The sequence below is a fragment of the Nelumbo nucifera genome, chromosome 1 (assembly GCF_055504915.1).
Source record: "Nelumbo nucifera cultivar China Antique chromosome 1, China Antique-T2T, whole genome shotgun sequence".
NCBI lineage: Eukaryota > Viridiplantae > Streptophyta > Magnoliopsida > Proteales > Nelumbonaceae > Nelumbo > Nelumbo nucifera.
In genome coordinates this window covers 132,429,731-132,449,448 of record NC_142649.1, presented here as the reverse complement: position 1 = coordinate 132,449,448, position 19,718 = coordinate 132,429,731, and the positions used below count along the sequence as shown (strand labels likewise).

General features: G+C 43.7%; 1 protein-coding gene across 8 annotated transcripts in view; it reads left to right on the top strand.

Moving 5' to 3' along the window:
- Window positions 1-19,718, top strand: part of LOC104608200 (Telomerase activating protein Est1) — a 54,610-nt gene that overhangs the window by 12,876 nt on the left and 22,016 nt on the right. For all 8 annotated transcript variants that reach the window (XM_088894294.1, XM_010274117.3, XM_010274114.3 and 5 more), the window contains one exon: window positions 7,839-11,511. In XM_088894294.1, the coding sequence (XP_088750420.1) occupies window positions 7,839-9,951 (2,113 nt within the window). In that variant the 3' untranslated portion in view covers window positions 9,952-11,511. The remainder of the gene's footprint in view (window positions 1-7,838; window positions 11,512-19,718) is intronic.

Sequence of the window (19,718 nt, the reverse complement as noted above, 5' to 3'; positions counted from 1 at the left end):
CAGACAAGGCTGAAAGTAAGTGACTAGATGGATTTAACGCTCATTCCTCCCGTCATCATTATCTGCCTTGAAACCTGTCATAATATGTATTATTTTGTTAACTTGTTTGTGTTGACAAGCTGTGGGCTTTGTTTTATTTTTATTTTATTGTTATTGGTCCTCTACCCATAACCTTTTCTTAGTATTTCTGGCTGCCAATGTATCAAGGATATAATTGTCATTGTAACATGTTTATTTCTCAAAACAATAAGATATCGGGTGGCCAGAATACTTATGTAGGAATGGCGGTGGGGCCCTGACTCCGACTTTGAAATAAATCCCCATCTCCCACCTCAATCCCCACCAAGGATAAAAGTTATCCTCCATCCTCGATCCCTAATGGAGACGGGTTCCCTATGGCCGTGGGAACCCAAATCCTTGAAAATATTTAATTAACAGTATTTTTTGGAAAATAAATTTACTTAAAATAAAGAAAATTTTAAAATATAAATAATATTGTGTGTGTGTGTGTGTATATATAATTGGGGTCGGGGGGTGGGGACTTCACTCCCCATCCCCAACCCTGTCCCTGGTTGGGGATCCCTATTGATCCCCATCCGCCATCCCCATCCCCATCCCCTCCCTGCCAAGCCAATCTCCATCACCGACCCCATTGGGTTGGGGAGACTGGATACCCAGTGGGAATGGGGAAAATTTCCATCTCTATACTTATGCCCTCCCCCCCGGTTGCATTTTTCTTCCTTTTCAATTTTCTTCTCTCTTCTCTCCATCTCTCTCTTGCTTTCTCTTATTTTCTTTTCAGTTTTTCCTTTATTTTTCAGTCAACAGTTCTGCTACTATTTGAACTTGAAAGATTTGCTAACCAGTCAAAAGAAAAAAAAATAAAAAGAAGCTTTAAAGATTTTCTCCTTGTATGGGATGATTGTATCCTCTATTCTTGATCTTGACGTTCCCCAACAGAAGAGTGCAACCTGTTTATAAAGTACTACAGATGTGCAACTTAATTTTCTCCTGACAACCTGAAATGCAAAGTTCTACAGTTTGTCAACCAGAAGTATCAAGCTTGGTGATAAGAGAGTATTACATGACAGGCGTTGAAATCTATTATTGCCATATTATTAATTTGGTAAAACACTTCAACCATTATGTCAATGTGATCTTACACTTCATTAGCATCAGGTTTGAGAGAACATATTGAGTTGTTAACAGTTGTTATAATTCGGCCTGCCTTTGAGTTCTGTTAGTTTGATAACAGCCAAGAAGAAAGAGGAAGAAAGAGGGAAGAAAGAGAGAGAAAGGAGGAGAAAAAGAGAGAAGAAAAGTCTGGTTCGAATTAGTGAAAAGTTACTCTCCCATTCGGCCAGACATGTTTTTATATTATTAATATAATGGAAAAGACACATGTGCCGTTATTTAAGTGAGGGACACTAGTTCTAATATAATATTATAGATCAACAACCTCAACATAAGTATAAAGACAGAAATACCCCTACACTAACACTCCCTCTCAAGCTGGTGAGTATATATCATATAATCCCAGCTTGTTACATATGTAGTCCACTCTTCCCCGACTCAACCCTTTTGTAAATAAGTCTGCCCACTGGTTTTTCCTGTATTAACGTATGCATTGTCTCACTCCATTCAGCACCTTCTCTCTCACAAAGTGATAGTCAACCTCTATGTGCTTGGTTCTTTCATGAAACACCGGATTAGAAGAAATATGAACTGCAGCCTGATTGTCACAATAGAGCTTCATTGGAGTATTAATGTTGTATCCTATCTCCTGTGGAAGGTTCCTTAGCCACACTAATTCACAAGCAGTATGTGCCATAGCTCTATATTCTGCCTCTACACTGCTTCTTGCCACAACTGTCTGCTTCTTACTTTTCCATGTCCCCAGATTACCCCCAGAGAAGTGCAATAACCTATGGTAGACCGCCTATCAGACATAGAACCAGCCCAGTCAGCATCAGTATACCCTTCTATTTCAAGTGTTCCACCACTTTTGTATATCAAACCACGACCAGGGGCCCCTTTTAAATACCTCACAATTCTTAGAACCGCATTCCAATGAGGAACTAGAGGTTTCTACATGAACTGACTTACCACACTAACCGCAAATGAAATATCTCATCGAGTAATGGTTAGGTAGTTTAGTTTACCGACAAGTCATCAGTATCTGCCAGGGTCTTCAAACACTTCACCCATATCATAACTTAGTATTTGTTTCCATAGGTGTTTCAGCTGGTTTAGCACCTAACAAATTTGTTTCCTCCAGCAAATCAAGCACATATTTCCTCTGACACAAATTAATACCGTGCTTAGACCTTGCTACTTCTATCCCCAAGAAATATTTCAATTTACCAAGGTCCTTTGTTTGAAAATGTTCCTGTAGAAAAGTCTTCAACCTGTCAATGCCCATTTTATCATTCCCGGTAATAACAATATCATCTACATACACCACCAATAGTATTTTTCCTGTCGGAGAGTCATGATTGAAGACGGAATGATCAACTTGGCACTGTTTCATACCAAACTTCTTTACCACCTCACTGAACCTACCAAACCATGTTCGAGGAGACTGTTTAAACCCATATATAGCCTTCTTTAGTCTGCATACCTTACCATCCTCCCCTTGAGCAACAAACTCTGGTGGTTGCTCCATGTAGACCTCATCGAGCAAATCACCATGCAAAAAGGCATTCTTGATATCAAGCTAATATAGGGGCCAATCATATATAGCTACAAGAGAGATCACAACACGAACCGACCCTATCTTAGCAACTAGGGAGAAGGTCTCTGTGTAGTCAATACCATAGGTTTGGGAGTACCCTTTTGCAACCAATCGAGCTTTCAAGCGCTCAACACTACCATCAGGCAAATACTTAACAGTATAAACCCACTTACAACCGACAACCTACTTCCCAGGAGGAAGAGCGGTGAGGTCCCAAGTATGATTATGAAGTAGAGCTGAGAGCTCTTCTTCCATTGCACGACACCACCCTGGAGAGGCAAGGGGGACATCCGTAGGAACAACAACTGAGGATAACAAAGAGATAAACTGGCGATGGGAGGTGGAAATGTGAGTGAGTGAAACATGATTAGAAATAGGATGAAGGGTGCAAGTGTGTTTACCTTTCCGCAAGGCAATGGGAAGATTAAGATCAGATACTGGGTTCAGGGCTGGTGTGGAGACAACTGTTGGATCTGTCGATGGTGATGGAGCCGGAGGAGTAGCAGTCGATACACGTGGGTGATGTGTATACACTTGACGGATAGGTGGGCGTTCAATAGGTGGTGGCACTGGAGGTAAGGACTTGGTCACAACTGGAACAAGGGGAACAGAATCGACAACTGGAAGTGGAAGAGGGGAGGTGATGAGGAGGAAGAAGCATCACTGGACCCCAAGAAAAACGGAGTAGACTCAAAGAAGGTAACATCAGCACACACAAAAGAACATCGAGAACTAGGATGGTAACACTTATACCCTTTCTGGGTCCAAGAATAGCCAAGGAAGATGCACTTAAGGGGTCGTGCATCTAACTTGTCGTTCCCGGGGCCCAGATTATGGACGAAGCAGACACACCCAAATACCCGAGGAGAAAGAGGAAACGAAGACAAGGTGGGAAACAGGGTAGTAAATGGGGAATGACCATCAAGGATAGATGTGGGCATCCGATTAATCAAGAAGCAAGAAGTAAGCACCGCATCACTCCAAAAGGGTTTGGGAACATTCATGTGATGCATGAGGGATCGTGCTGTTTCCAAGAGATGACGATTCTTTCTCTCAGCCACCCCATTTTGTTGTGGGGTGTAGGTACATGAGGTTTGATGTATAATGCCATGTTGGTCCAAGTATTCTTGAAATGATGAAGATAAATATTCACGGCCATTATTAGAACGAAAAATTTTAATGTGAACACCAAATTGATTGTGAATCTCAACATAAAATTTCTGGAAGATGGTAAATAATTCACTTCTTTCTTTTATTAAATAGAGCTACGCCATCCTTGAAAAATCATCAACAAAAATGACTATCTATATCCATTGTATGACATCACTTTATAAGGACCCCAAACATTCGAGTGAATCAAAGAAAAAGGACTCGACACACTGTTATCAACCCTAGAACTAAAGGGAACACGATGGTGTTTCCCAAACTGACACGACTCACAATCTAAAACAGAAAGTTGACTCAACAAATGAACCAAAGATTTCAAAACTTTCAGCGAAGGATGACCAAATCAACAGTGCCACTAGAGAGGAGAGAGAGATGACTAGAGAGTTGTTGATGTTCTTCCACTACCATTAAGATAATACAATCCACCAGCTTCATGCCCTCCACCAATCTTCATCCCCGTCTTGAGATCCTGAAAAACACACATAGAAGGGTAAAAGGTAATGGAACAATTAAGTGACTTGGTCAACTTACTAACAGACATAAGGTTAAACGGAAATTTAGGGACATACAAAACTGAGGATAGGGATGTAGGGTCCAGGTCAACATTACCAACACCACAAATGGAGGATGTGAAACCATTAGCAAGGGTAACAGATTGTGATGTTGAGCAATGAGAGAGAGAAGAAAACACACCTGGAGTTCCAGTCATGTGATCGGAGGCTCCAGAGTCAATAATCCAGGGATTGGGTGTGGATGCCAAATAAGCCATACCTGAGTGTGTGAAAGTAGCCGTGTTCTGCTGAGATGTGGATTGGACAAACCTCTCATTTATCACGGGGAACACTCACAATCTCTTTCCCGGAACCATCTGTGGATGTAGGAGGCATCTGATCAGCTGAACAATTCTCCTTTCTGAAACTAGAACTGGTGTCACTAGTCATGGCATGATTGGCCTAGGTTGAGGGTGGACCATGAAAGTCATAGCAATAATTAATGGTATGTCCATCCATACCACAATGAGTACACCTCCTTGGACCTGAGCCATGTCCTCTACCACGGGCTTCCCCTAAATCTCTACCTCCAGTACGACCACCACCACGGTTATATGTAGGTCCACCACCACCACTCCGGCCATATATCGGACCATTGCTACCACTACGGCCAGACTGAGCTTCTTGAGCTCCACCTCTAACACCACGACCCCTTGACACTACAAAGGCTGATCTATCTGAGAATTAGAGTTCTCAGTAGATCTAATAGAAGTCCTCTGAAGTCGAGCAAACACCTATTCTAAAGAAGGGAGAGCTGACCCTCCTAGTATTTGAGCCCGTACTGGTTCAATACTCAGATTTCAGCCCAATCAAAAATCGAGTCACGTCAAGCTGTTTTCTCTGTTGTTGCTGAATTTTGACATTAGAAGTGAGGGGGTGATAAACATTCAACTCATTATGGATGTTTCTCATACTAGCATAGTACTCCTCAAGACTCTGATTGCCCTGTTGCAGATTAAAGTATTCCTGATACAACTGATATACTCTGGTTGTATTGTCTTGACCAGAATACAACTTCTTAGCATGGTCCCACACATCTTTGGCAGTGTCAAGAAACATGAAGTTTACACTAATCTTGGGTTCCATACTATTCCATAACCACGTGATAATTTGTGCATCCTCTTGTTCCCAGTCTTCATACTCATGAGAATCAGTGGAGGGTTTCTCCTCCCTTATGTGTTTCACCTTCTTCTTTGCCTTCAGAAAAACTTTTACAGATTTAGCCCAAGGTACATAATTCTCTCCATTCAGTTTAATGGAGGTCATTTGAACATTCAGGTAGTCAGTAGGTATCATCACATTAGATTTTCTATCACTGTTATCTCCCATTGCTGAATTCTATTATCACTGAATTTGGCACACTGCACACTGTTTGATCACACTGGTTTCAGCACTTGTTATTGCTGAAGATTGCACTCTTTACACCACAAACCCTACCCTACGACTACCTGAAATCTCACCACTATATGAGCACCACTCCTCCTGCGAATCACACAAAAAAAACAGCATAAACCCTAGCACACTACAGTCTGAAATTCCATCATACGATCTAAAACCTAATTCCTATTTGATTCATAACAGAAAATATGCATAGAAATCTCTTACCTCATCACTTGAAAGACAAACCACACGAGAAGAAAATCAGTCCACACAAGACACCCACTGCACCACACGAATCAGCCCTCTACTCTTCATCGATTAGGGGAGGGCTTCTTAGAAACCACAGCAACCGACCACACAAGACAGAACTAGAGGCTTAGAAACCTCCAAGGGAAGAGGGCAACCACTCATTTTCAGCTCTTTCCCTTATCTCCAATCGATGGCAGAGAAATCAAGGGAAAACCCTAGATTGAGTGCGCAGAGAACAGAAATCTGGGCAGATCCGAGTTGCTTAGTTGAGCTCTGATACCATGTTATAATTTGGCCTGCCTTTGAGTTCTGTTAGTCTGATAACAGCCAAGAAGAAAGAGGAAGAAAGAGGGAAGAAAGAGAAAGAGAGAAAGGAGGAGAAAAAGAGAGAAGAAAAGTCTGGTTCGAATTAGGGAAAAGTTACTCTCCCATTCGGCCAGACATGTTTTTATATTATTAATATAATGGAAAAGACACATGTGCCCTTATTTAAGTGAGAGACACTAGTTCTAATATAATATTACAAATCAACAACCTCAACATAAGTATAAAGACATAAATACCCCTACACTAACAACAGTAAAGCATTTCTTATAAACATATCATATTTAGTGATGTTTAGGCGTTATGTCTACATTGCATTATTAGAAGGGTTGGAGATATATTTATATTAATGGTAACTGGGTAAAGTGTAAATTTGTGCTCACTGTTTGGGAGGAAAGGAATGGAAGGTTATTTAAGGATAAGTTTCAGGATAGAAGAGCCATCATTGATCTCACCTGTGTAAGAGTTGTGCATTTGGTGAAGTCTTTAAGCTTGTTCAGCGCCTTTACTTTTGATGACATCTTCAGGAATTGGGGGCTGATAGCTAACTCAGTCATATCCAGAGTCACTATTCAACCAAATTGTGTTGAACCCCCACATCTATTAATCAAGCTTAACTTTGATGTTTGTAGCAGAGGCAATCCAGGCCCCTCTGGCATCAGGTAAGTCTTTAGACATCATGATGGGAGTATAATTGAACCTTATTTTGGACCAGCAGGCCATGGAAATGCAGTTAGAGTGCAAATTCTAGCAGTGCTACAAGTTTTAAATCTGGCCAAGAGAAACAACTTAAGCAATATCATCATTGGAAGGAATTTAAAAGTGGTGGTGGAGTGGGTACGTAATGAAGGAAAGTTCCCAAGGAAGTATAGACACCTTATGAGAGAGATCAATGAGCTAAAGAGAGGCAGATTTGTTGCTGTTGGGTGGATTTACAGAGCTGCCAATGGTTTGGCAGATGGTTTAGCAAGACAAGGGTTAAAAAGAGAGAATCTCTTCTGGGGGGATGGGATTTCTACTTGATGTACTGTTTATCTTATTAGAACCAGCTCTGGCTTAGGCCATCTCAACCTCTGGGATGGCTGATTCCTTGTACTTTAATAATTTATCTTAATGAAAGTGTTCTGTTATTCATCAAAAAAAAAAAAAAATTTGTGCTCGCTGTTATTGTGTTATGTACTAGGTTCATTACAAGTGCATTGAACAACTGGGATCACATTATCAATTCAAGCAAGTATATTAGACAAGTCTTGTGAAACTTTTCTGCATCTAATCTTCTCCATTCTTCCTTTCTATTTTTTTATGCCTAATCTTTTTGTGTATTTTCCCATTTACTTGTGATGTAACTAATTCCATATAGATTGATTGCAAACTGGCATGCTGGCCTATACAATGCCAAAGTTCTGAATTTGGCTCTTCTAATTACATTGCAGTTTGGACGATTTCTCTTTTACTTTCACTTCTACAATAAGAGAATTGGAAGCTATATTATCATTTGATGATGTGAGGTTAAAGGCTGTATTGGAGTCCTATCAGCATATGCACGCAGCTAGGACAGGCCCTTTCAGAGCACTACAACTCGTCTCTATACTTGTCTTCACCATCCATACTCTAAGTGTGAGCCCAAAATTACAACAGTTAAAACAGTTTAAGGACATGCAGCAGCCTGTTTTGATACAACTGGCATTAACTTCAACATTCATATGTGTGGGTCACCTCGTTGATAGATGTGTAATGGCTGATCCTGTGGACCATTGCCCTCTTCTACCAGCTATCTTAGTATTTGCGGAGTTGCTCGTAGACATACTGGATATATCAGAAAAAAATGAGGCTGATGAAAGATATGAAAATGCAGTGAGCTATTTTTTTCGAGCTTTTGTTGATCTTTTGAACCGGCTTGACCATAAAGGGGGTGAAGTTGAGTCTCCAGATCATACTGCCCTATGGGAAGATCATGAATTACGGGGATTTGCACCAGCTACTCATTGTCATGCTCCACTAGATTTTTCAACTAAAGAGAGAAATGGATTTGAAGATGGACATGAATGTCAAATTCGTTTTCAGCGTATCTTTCTTGCTGCCATGAAGGTTGTGAACAGATCAAACGGATGTCAGAAGTTAATCTTTTATGATAAAATTGGTAGAAAATTCTGTACAGCAGAGCAAATGACAGTGCCTCAAGGGAGAGAATTAGAAGCAGCAGATAAATCTACCCTTGATGTCAAAGTACAGGATTTACAGCAGTATCCTCCTGAGTTTGAGAAGAATAATGTAGCTTCAGAAGAAGCTGAAATGCTGGTTAATGAAAGTAATCAGAATAGTGCAGATTTGCTTGGGAGCTCTGCTGCTGTGGAAGAGGAAGAAATTATTCTCTTCAACCCCCTCACAAGATATAATTCAGCACCACTTTATATTCCTGAAGCTACAACTTCTCTTGCACCACCTTCTGGTGAATGCTTGCATCGTGGTTATTCATTACATGTTGCCCAAAGCCAGCCTTGCATTGATTCATCCAGTTTGAATTCAAACACCACTGGTTCTAGCTGCAACAAGACATTCAGATACAATGATAATTTTACAGGGGATTCAGTAACATGCCCATTTTCCGAAAATGGCATTTCTGCTGGGCCTCCCTCCCTCAGTTCATGGGTCCTTAACAGAGAAAATTTAGGCACCTCAGAAATGAAAGAATCCTCTGATACTGGTAAATATGGCACTGGGTTCACTGAGGACATTGTTAATGCATCCATGACCAATCTCTCCATTAGTAGAATTCCAGTAGGTCAGCAAGATAAGAAAGTAACTTCTCCCAATTCTGCTTCACATTGTACATATGATCTCCTTTCTGAGAGGGATTCTGTCATTGGTCCTGGGTATGCATCTTCAAGTACTCATTATTCACCACCTCCTTATTCAACCCCATTACCATCTGCACCATTGCTACCAGATGATGCCACATGGTTTATTGGTGATTCATATAAATATTTCGAACGCAAGGATTTAGGGGACATTAAGCATATGCCAGGGTTGCAAAATTACTCAGGAGTAAACACTTGCTCAAATTGGGTTGGAACTCAGGGTCCAGACAGCTTTTATCCTGGTGCCCCTGGGTTCACAAATGGATATACCCCATTAAGAGGAAAAACAGATTATGCTCAATGGAATCGTAACTTCCAGGGAAATCTCAATCTTGATCGGTTGGATGGCAATACTTGGCCAACCCAGTTCGTTTCACCTAGTAATCTTCAAATGTTTCATGGTCATGATGTTTACAGGCCAAATCCTTATGATCGTTGGATGAACCCTTTACTTGTTAATCCAGTGAAGTACTTGGAGGTCCCATCATTGTATCCAGATTTTTCTCTTGTATATGGTACTAATGAACAGAGACTGGATAAGGTTTCTTGTGGTTACCAGCCAGGCGCTTTCGGGTATGGTACTGCTGGTGCTGGGGACTTGAGATCTGAGCAGCAGATGCTTCTTCAATATCTGAAAACAAAGGAATGGTGCTTGCAACAGGAATCCCAATTGGGAGGTTCCACTTAAATGGTAGTTGACATAACCAGCGAACTAATGCTTTTCTTTGGCATCTATATATAAACGTATAATAACTGTATATATGTATATATTCCTTGTACAAAAGAGAGCTCCACTCTCTTTCTTCATATCTGGCTTCCCTACCACTTGTAACTCTGCGGTGTTTTTTTTTTTTTTTTTCCTTTTGTGTCCTCTCTCCTCTCGTTCTTTACTCCATCTCTTTGTCAAACTCAGCTCACTCTTTTCTCTCCCTGTCTCTCTCTCTGATTGCACGTGCTGCACGTGGCTAATGTTTATTCACTTCCTAAAATGAGAGTATGGAGTGTAAATGTTGTAAACTTGTGAGTTCTCATTTACTGATTTGATTTTGATGTGATTTGTATAAAAGACTGCATGAGATGGTCCATACTTGTAGTTGTAGCTAAGCACATCGCCAACTAATTATTTTGAATCCTAGCGGTCAATATGCTTATGCTTATGCAATATTTGTTTTCGTAAAAAGTTGTTTGGTTAAGATTTTGATTTAATTATGGAAAGATTGTTGTCGCTGAAGGTGCCATGGTGGCAATTTTTCTCATCTAACCCATCCAATCCACCCATTTCAAATGTCTAGATGGAAATCAGGCTCGATGTGGAATGGGTTGGAGTTGGACAGTGAGTTCCGAACCACTTGAATCTGATTGCAGTTCTCTCTCTCTCTCTGATTTTAAGTGAATGGGTTGAGTTAGACCCATTTATGTGCTATTTAAAATGGGTGCGGTTTGTTCCTTTGTTATTTAGTTTGTTTTTCAATCCATGCTCAGCTGTACCTATCAAAAAAAAAAAAAAAAAAGGGAAATCCAGCCCAAATCCCAATCCAACCTCACAATGCATTCTCCTCTTAAACGATTCAATTTTGTTTGGCAGCCAAATACTCACGAAGTCGAAATACCCCGATTCAATGATATAATGTTTGTATCGCAAACAGTGCAGCCTTACTTGCAAGGCTCAAGGTTCAAAATATTCATACACCCCCATACGTCTGAAGATGCATATCGAGGGTTTGATCAACATATATCCTATTTTTTAGGGGCTGACGTTAGCGCAACTGGTTAAATTAAAATTTGAAAATACTTAATCTTATATATAACCTAAAAAGCAAGAGGCTGAAGGGCCGGCTGCTGTGCATTTAGGTGTTTTTATCGATCTCTCCATCGCAGAATTCACAGTTTCGTCTAACCTTGTACGGTGGCTGAAATTACAGTGCCAATCAATTCATAAATTGGTTTTTATAACTCCACCCCCATTATATGTTACCTAAATGTTTACCAAAAAGCCCCTCACATTTAATACATGGTTGCTTCCTTGCTCGAGACTTTTTCTTCCCGAAATCTCTGTCCAAGCACCACCTCTGCCGCTTCCTTCCAGTTGAGTCGTTGCTACGGAAACCAGTTTCGTCTTCAAGGTCGCCGGTGGTTCATCGTGCCCGCGTTTTGAATCCCATGATCGAATCCCCTATAATCCCTAACACAGTGAGGGAAGCTAAGGAGTAATCGGTGGATCTGCAGATGGAAGCGAAGGATTTAAAAGGTCTGTCATATTCGCATATTCGAATAAACTTTTTACATAGCTTTCTAATTCAAATACAAAACAGAGGCTTCGGCCCATTCTTCCTCTTCTTCTTCCTACGGAACATTAGTTTCAAGAGAGAAAAAAAGAATAAAAAAAAAGATTGGATTGTGTTGATGTTCGGATTGGCCGAGGACAGCAAATTAATTTCGCCCCTACATAGGTGGCCGAGGTACTGAATACGTCAGAGGCCCTGCGTAATAACTCGAGGTAGTCTCCGACGTTCAAGTTAGTACGGGGCACGAAGAGGGGAATCCGAATATAGTTTGTGAGTCCAGTTCCAGATTCGGACTGTAGATTGTATCTGATTCCTCCTTTTACCTAGAGGGGGCACCCCTAGTTGCTTGGAGTTAGGTGCGGATGAACGCCTGCGATGGAAGCCGTACAGAAGCGTACAATAGGCTTAGAAGGACCCCGCAATTGGTTCCGTATGAGGGGATTAGGGTAACCCCTGTTGTAGCGGATCTCATTTTAGATTTGGCACTCGTGGGCTGGGCCTCCCAGCCCTGAATGGGATGGGTTGGGTCACCCCACATCACTTGCCTCCCACTCCCGAGGCCGAGGAGAAAAATTTGGTTTCGGCTGATGGGACTAGTAATGGTGAGCGCCAGTAGGCCCGGTAGCCGAGGTGTACCCTACAGTGGTGTCCTCTTTCGCATCTCTGTCTGATTCGTCTTCGTAAGTTGGGTCGAGGTTGCGAGTGGTCTATGGCACTGCTGCTTCGAACAAGTGACCCGGGAGGCGCGCTTAGTGCGGATGCTCTGGTGCCGTCATTTGGGCCAAGGACCTAGGGAGTCGTAGGCTGTTTCGGCCGAGGACCTGTGAAGCCGAAGGATGTTTAGGCTGAGGGGCCTTTGAGGCCCGAGGATCCGTGTGCGGGACAGCTTTCCAGTTGAACTGGTGTTCATGCTCACGGGAACAGGTCGCTTTGGGCAGACGTGCTGGTCCGTCTTGAGCATCGTTTCGTTTTCCAAGGGTGAGCGCTAAGGGGGTGCGGCGCGGCTGGATCGGAGGTGCTTCTCCTTCGTTAGATTTGAAATGATCTGAGTCGTTATCAGCGCATCGCTTCGCCTTCCGAGGCTGAGCGTCACGCGGCGCGCCATGATTGGGTTGTGGAGGCGGTGGCTTCTCAGCTGCTGGATCTCGAGAAATCTGGGTCGTTCGTTCTTCTTTAAATAGGGGCTTCGATAGCAGAATTCTTGTCATTTTGCCTCCAAGTGCTTTTGCCTTCGAGTGAACTTAACTCCCAGATTCTCTAGTCTTCAACATTCTACTTTCACTTCTTTTTCTTCCACTCCCCTTTTTAGGTAATTTCCAACACTGTCTTTCTCAAATTCTGGACCTGAGTGCTATGAACGAATGTATCAGAGGGGAGCTCCAATCGAACCCCTTCTCCCCCTTCCCCTCTAAGCCCTTTTGTTTCTATTCTCCTTCAGTGCGAGGTGGAGGTGCTTCGGGAGAGGGTAACCTACGGGGGAGCTGAAGTTATCCGCCGAGGCAATGACCCTCCCTGTGAGAGCGCCGCATCTGTGACGCCGAAGGAGGCCGAGGGGGAGCAGGACCCAGACCTTGTCCCCAGGACGAGGGTTGAGAGTGTTGCCGGGGCGGCGGCCGAGACTGATCCTTCTCGCCTAGAGTTTGAAGGTTCTCTGGACTGGGATCGGGTCAAGGCCCTGACGAGGCAATACTTCATCCCTTCGTTCTATGGAGTAAGGGCACCCGAGGTGGGTGATCGGCCGTAAACTCCCAAGGAGGGGGAGATCTGCGTTTATCAATACTTCCTCCAATTCAGTCTTTGGCTCCCACTTCATCCATTGATCACTAACATGCTAAGGGTGTATGGGATTACCCTTAGTCAACTGGCGCCCAATAAGATAGGAACCATTGTGGCGATGCTGGTGGCAACCCGTCTCCAGGGGGTGGAGCTGACACCGAAGCTCTTCCAAGCGGTCTTCGCGCTGAGGAAGCACACTTCCGAAGCTAGTCTTCTACTTCCAGCCCCGCAAGTCTAAGTCCATAGATAACCCTTCTTCCGTACACAACTAGAAGAGTAAAAACTTCTTTTTGTCTTGTCCCGAGGGCTGGTTCTTGAAGTCGGGGTGGGGAGAGGCCAGCTTGTCTGCGGAGAAAAGTGCCCCTTGCTTACGAATGAGAGTGACAATCTCGCGCGGTTGCTCAATCTGGGGAGAGTCCGAGCCCAACCCTTGGTGGAGGAGGAGATTCCATTGGTTTTCGCAGGGCTCAGCCCTGCCCCCTCGATAGGATAGGCCACGCAATTCCTTTCCACATTTTCCTCATCTTCATCTTTGTGTAATGGTACTAACTGCTATTTTGTTTGCAGATGTGCTGATGGATGCTCGGAAGGCCATATTTGACCATGCCCACGTAATACAGAAGGAGCGGGTGAAGGCTAGCAGACAGACGCCTTAGAGGCCCGTCGGGGGCATGCCAGAAAGAGAAGGCATCGGCCCCTGCGAAGGGGGGGTCTTCCTGTCAGGTCCTTGCCAAGGGGACGAAAGCACAGGTCCTTGCCAAAGGGACTTCTTCAACAGCTCCCCCGAAGGGAGCCACTCCACAGATCCCCGCGAAGAGGAAGGGGCCCATCGAGGAGGGCCAGTCGGGGCGCGACGAGCAAGCGCAACAGTAGCTGACTGAGGTGCCAAGGAGGCTTGCCGACGAGGTCGAGGAAGGAAGAGGCTGGCCGAGGGGGCCGAAGGGGATCAACCGCAACAGAAGATGGCCCGCACCGGGAGTTCTGCCGGTGACACCCCAAGGAGGCACTATAAGGCCGAAGAGAAGCTGAAGAAGATGCAGGATATCCTCTCCAAAGAGCAAATGGAGAGGGCTCGCATAGGGAGCCTCATTTCTAAGGCCGAACGGCGTCTCCAGCAGGCCGAGGCAGACACCGCTGAGGCGAATAAGCGGGTGGATGAGGCAAAGAAGAGGGCCGAAGAGGCAGCTAAGAGGGCTGCGGAGGCCGAACAGAAGGCAGTCGATGCTGAGAAGAGGGCCCAGGAGGCAGGGAAACGGGCCGATGAGTTGGCCAATCTCGCCTCCGGGTTTTACTTGGACGGGATTGAGGACACCAAGAAGGCACTTGCGGCGGTGCTTCCAGACTTTGATACCGAGTCTTTGAAGGTGATCCCTGACTCTCCCGAAGAGGCTACTGATTCTGCACTTCCTCCTCCGGTTGGTGGCAAGGCTTATGCCAAGCTTTTTCTCTTTCTTCTTTTTTTTGACTATGTACATGTATTCGACTTAAGGGGCCGTGAAACAATTTTGTAAAGCCAAAAAAATTTTGTACATAATGAAAATCAGTGACATTTTTTATCTTTGCCTCAAATGTTGTACTTGTTCTTTGCTGTGTTGTTTTTCCTTGTATTTTTTGCATTGTTTTTGCACATATGCTTTTGTTATCGAAGGGTGATTGCCTCTCCAAGAGAAAAATCACAGCATGAGACAAGTGTAGTTCTCTTCAGTTTACTTTACTTTGTACGTTAGAGGCATGGTGGAGGGGTGGCCAAGGCGAAGCCTCCGCGGCTAGGCCGGGGCTTGCCTAGCCTGACGCCCTTCTAAGTGTTCACTTAGGCAAGGCCGAAGAGGCCTGTGATGGGGGGAGGTCGGAGCGGAGCATGGGGCTCGCCTGGCTCTCTTTCCCTTACTCCTTGGGTAACTAGCAAGATGACCTATCGACGTGAGAGTGGGGGTCGAGGCTGAGCTGAGGCTCGCCCGTCTCCCATTCTTCTAAGTGTTGGCTTTGGCGAGGACAAAGTGGCCTGCCGTATTGAGGGGTGGCCAAAGTAGAGATAAAGCCTGTCTGGCTCTGTGAGGTCTAGGCAGAGCCGAGGCTCGTCTGGCTCCCGTATACCCGTGCATTAGCTTCGGCGAGGCAGAGATGGCCTACCCTTCTAAAGGGGATGAGAAATCCATCATATGGATAGCCGAACCCTATAGGTAGGTAGAGCGAAATTTCAAAAATTTCTCTTCCATGTGGGAATCACATTCCCTGTTTTAGAAAATTTGCATTTTTAAGGATCAATCTTGAACCAAGAACCGGACCAGATCTGAAACCAAAAGGTAGGAGAGGGAGGTACCTGATACGAAGAAACAATATCTCCCAATGAAGGTGTTCACACCCAAGGAAAACTCCAAAGACTATTCCCACTGAACATGACACAACGTAGGGTGGAGCAGAATCAACAGGTTCTTCACAAGAACCGAATCCTTCAGCAAGAATTCGATGGAGGGTATGTGAGCATGACTTCAAATCAGTTTTTCTCCAAAAACTGATATCAAGGGCACTTCTTGATCGCTCCTACAGTGGAGAACGAACTGGCAATGGCGACAACAGGAGGAGGGCGTAAGAGCAGAAGATGGCGCAGTCTTACTGTACTTGTCTTCTCTCTTTCTGTGATCTGAGATTTGTTGTGATGATATGAATGGAGGTTCGCCCTCCTCCTTTTATAGCCTTAAAGAGAGCTCCTAATCTCATTAGGAGTTTCCTAATCCAAATCTATATTTAGATCAGGACTTTTCTTTAAGAGATAAGGATAAACCCTTATCTTATCTGTAGATTAGATCAGCCCTCCTAATCTTATATCTTATTAGGAGTTTCCAAATCCAAATCTGTATTTGGATCTAGACTCTCTGAGTGGATAGGGATAACTCCCTATCCTATCTACTAATCCAAATCCCAGATCTGCCCCCTTCTTTAACTAATCAAATTAGACCGGTTCGAATTGGGCTTTAGGCCTATTAAGTCCATGTGCTCACTAACCTTCCAGACTGCTGCCTAGTTGGGTTTCCTTGTATGGCGGGGACTCAAACATTGATCTACACATTAGCCACATGGGTTCAGCCTAGCCTTTGTTATAAGGCTTGGCCGAATTCGCTATTATGGGCAGTGAACCCCTGAGCCCATCACCATGTGCTCTTAATGGGCCCAACACTTACACTAAGTGGTCCCTAGGCCAAGCTACCTTATAAAAACCCAAGGACTGTGGGCAGATGCAAGATTAGCCCATTAGGTATTACCCTCAATGGTCTTACACTTAACCTCTCAGCCCATAATGATCAAACACTACCCGACAAGAGAGGACCTCTCCCTCGGTTGCAAGGAACAGTGTTGCACTCTCTACTCACATGGATCCCGGGAATTAAAACCTTTTGCAAACATTTTGAAACCATAACATATATGTTAGAGTTAGCCGAATAATTAAAACCTTTTGCAAACATTTTGAAACCATAACATATATGTTAGAGTTAGCCGAATAAGGGTAGATTAGTCAACTCACCTTGGTTAAGTTATGAACTTATGTGGCAGTCTTATTAGAGGTTCTCTGTCCCATACTTAAGTAGGGGTAGTTTAGTCCTTGTACATTTAATTAGAGCCTAATCACTATTAAGAGGTCGACTGATAGGGTTTAGCTATCAGGTTCGGCAGTTCTTTCATCTTCTTCTTCTTCTATTCTTCTTCTTCTTCTCCTTACTGGTTCGGACTACTGTAGCAATAGTAGAAACATGGTATCAGAGCCCAGTTCGTGACCTGTTTCAGTTCGTGACAACTTCAGTTCTCTCCTTTTCTTCTCTGGGCTATCAATGGAGAAAAGTGGTTCATCCCAGGCTTGAAACATCTCAACTCTTCTTTTTTTCTGGTGCGCAGAACCTCCTTTTCTAAGAAAACAACTTCAGCAGTGAATGGTTGGCTGAAGCTCTCAAACGAAGGTTGGTTATCTCTTCTCTTTGTGCTGTTGGTATTTCTGGGTTGAAAATCTTCAAGAACTTGAGAAGACTGATCATAACCTAGAGAACTAGGTTGGTTGTTGCCCTGGTTCTTGGAAAAATTCCAAGAACAGGTTGTGTTTACAGTGACCAAATGGTGTAAGGGCTGCTGCTGGTGGCCGAATGGTGTAGGGGCTACTGTAGGTGGCCGAATGGTGCAAGGTGTAATGCAATGGTACTAGTTGAGTTCTTGTTGGTCTTGTGGTGCTCTCTTAAAAGCGTTAAAGCAGGTCTGTGTGATAGCTATGGCTGTGTGGTGGTGCTTGTGATGCACAAACTCTGTTGAGTAGTTGTAAGAGAGCTTGCATGTGGTTAGTAAGTGCTGAATTAATGTCGGTGTAGTTTGTGTTTTTTGTGAAATCAGTAGTGGTGTGGATAAGAACAAAGGCGTGTGTATCTATCATTGTGTTTAGGGACTGTTGTAGGTTCTGGAACATCAAACTCTTGACAGCAACACTTAGTTGGTGATTGGGAATTCAGATTAGAGGCAGCATTGAAAGAGTATCATGGCAGCAATGGGAGATGGCTATAGTGATCAGAAACCTAGTGTGGTGGTGGTGTCCTCTGACTATCTAGGTGTACAGATGACAATTAAACTAAATGGTGAGAACTATGTTCCATGGGCCAAGTCGGTGGAAGTTTTTCTCGAGGCAAAGAGAAAAGTGAAGCATGTGAAAGAAGATAAACCACCGGCTGACTCTCCAGGGTTTGATGATTGGGAACAGGAGGATGCTTAAATCATGACATGGCTATGGAACAGTATGGAACCCAAAATAAGTGCCAACTTCATGTTCTTAGATACAATTAAGGGCATATGGGAACATGCCAAGAAGCTGTATTCTGGGCAAGATAATACTACAAGGGTATATCAGCTCTATCAGGAGTACTTTGGTCTGCAACAAGGAAATAAAACCCTAGAAGAGTACTATGCCAGTATGAAAAACCTCAGAAATGAACTCAATGTCTATCATCCTCTCACTCCAAATGTTAAGGTTCAGCAACAACAGAGCAAACAACTAGATGTCACAAGGTTCTTAGTGGGGTTGAAATTAGAGTATGAACCAGTTAGGGCCCAAATATTGGGGGGCTCTACCCTTCCTACACTTGAGGAAGTGTTTGTTCGGCTTTGCAGGATTTCTTTGGGACAGACAGAGAATCCCACACAGTTTGATAGATCGGCTTTTGTGACAGCCAGAGGAGGTGGACATGGTACGAAAGGGGGAGGACATGCATCCCGAGGAGGTCGTGGTGGTTCCATATTTGGCCGTGGTGGTGGTCGTGACTCAGGGGGAGGTCGTGGCAAAGAAAAAGGCAGCTCTACAAGGAAGTGTACCCACTGTGGCAAGGAAGGACATTCGATAAATTTCTATTATGATCTCCATGGTCGCCCTCCCTCTAAATGGGCCAATCATGCTGTTGCTGGTGAGGTTGATGTCAGTGATAATCAATAGCCAGACCTAACTCCTTCCACATCTACATCTGTTTCCGGAAGGGAGATGGTGAATGTACCGCGTGATGAGTATGAGTGGTTCCTTCAGTCCACTTCACAGCACACTACTGCTACTCTTGCCCACTCAGGTATAGCTTGCCTGTCATCTAAAACCTCTCCTTGGATTATTGACTCTGGAGCCTCTGATCACATGACCGGGACTCTAGGTGTGTTCTCTTCTCTCTCTGAAACTTCCACATCTCAAACCGTTACCCTTGCCAATGGTTCCTCCTCTCCCATCTGTGGTGTTGGCAATGTTGACATGGCTTCTCTTTCTTTATCATTTGTTCTATATGTCCCTAAGTTTCCATTCAGTCTTATTTCCCTTCTTCTGGTATTTTTCAGGATCTCAGGACGGGGAAGAAGATTGGTGGGGGGCATGAAGCTGGTGGATTGTATTATCTTGATGGTGGTGGATCGTCAGTTGCACTTCAGACTTCACTCACTCCTCTACAGTGGCATTGTCGATTGGGACATCCTTCTCTGAAGGCACTCAAGATACTAGTTCCGTCTTTGAGTCAATTGTCAGTGTTATAGTGTGAGTCGTGTCAGTTTGGGAAACATCGTCGTGTTTCCTTCAGTCCTAGAGTTGAAAGTCGTATGTTGAGTCCTTTTGCTTTGGTTCATTCAGATATTTGGAGCCCGATCAAAATAGAGTTTTATAATGGTTACAAGTATTTTGTCACTTTTATTGATGATTGTTCAAGAATGACAGATTTATTTAATGAAAGAAAGGAGTGAATTATTTTCCATTTTTCAAAAATTTCATGCTGAAATACGTACACAATTTGGTGTTCCAATCAAAGTTCTTTGTTCAGATAATGGTCGTGAATATTTTCTTACTTCCTTTCAACAATATTTAGAACAACGTGGCATCATTCATCAAACTTCATGTGCA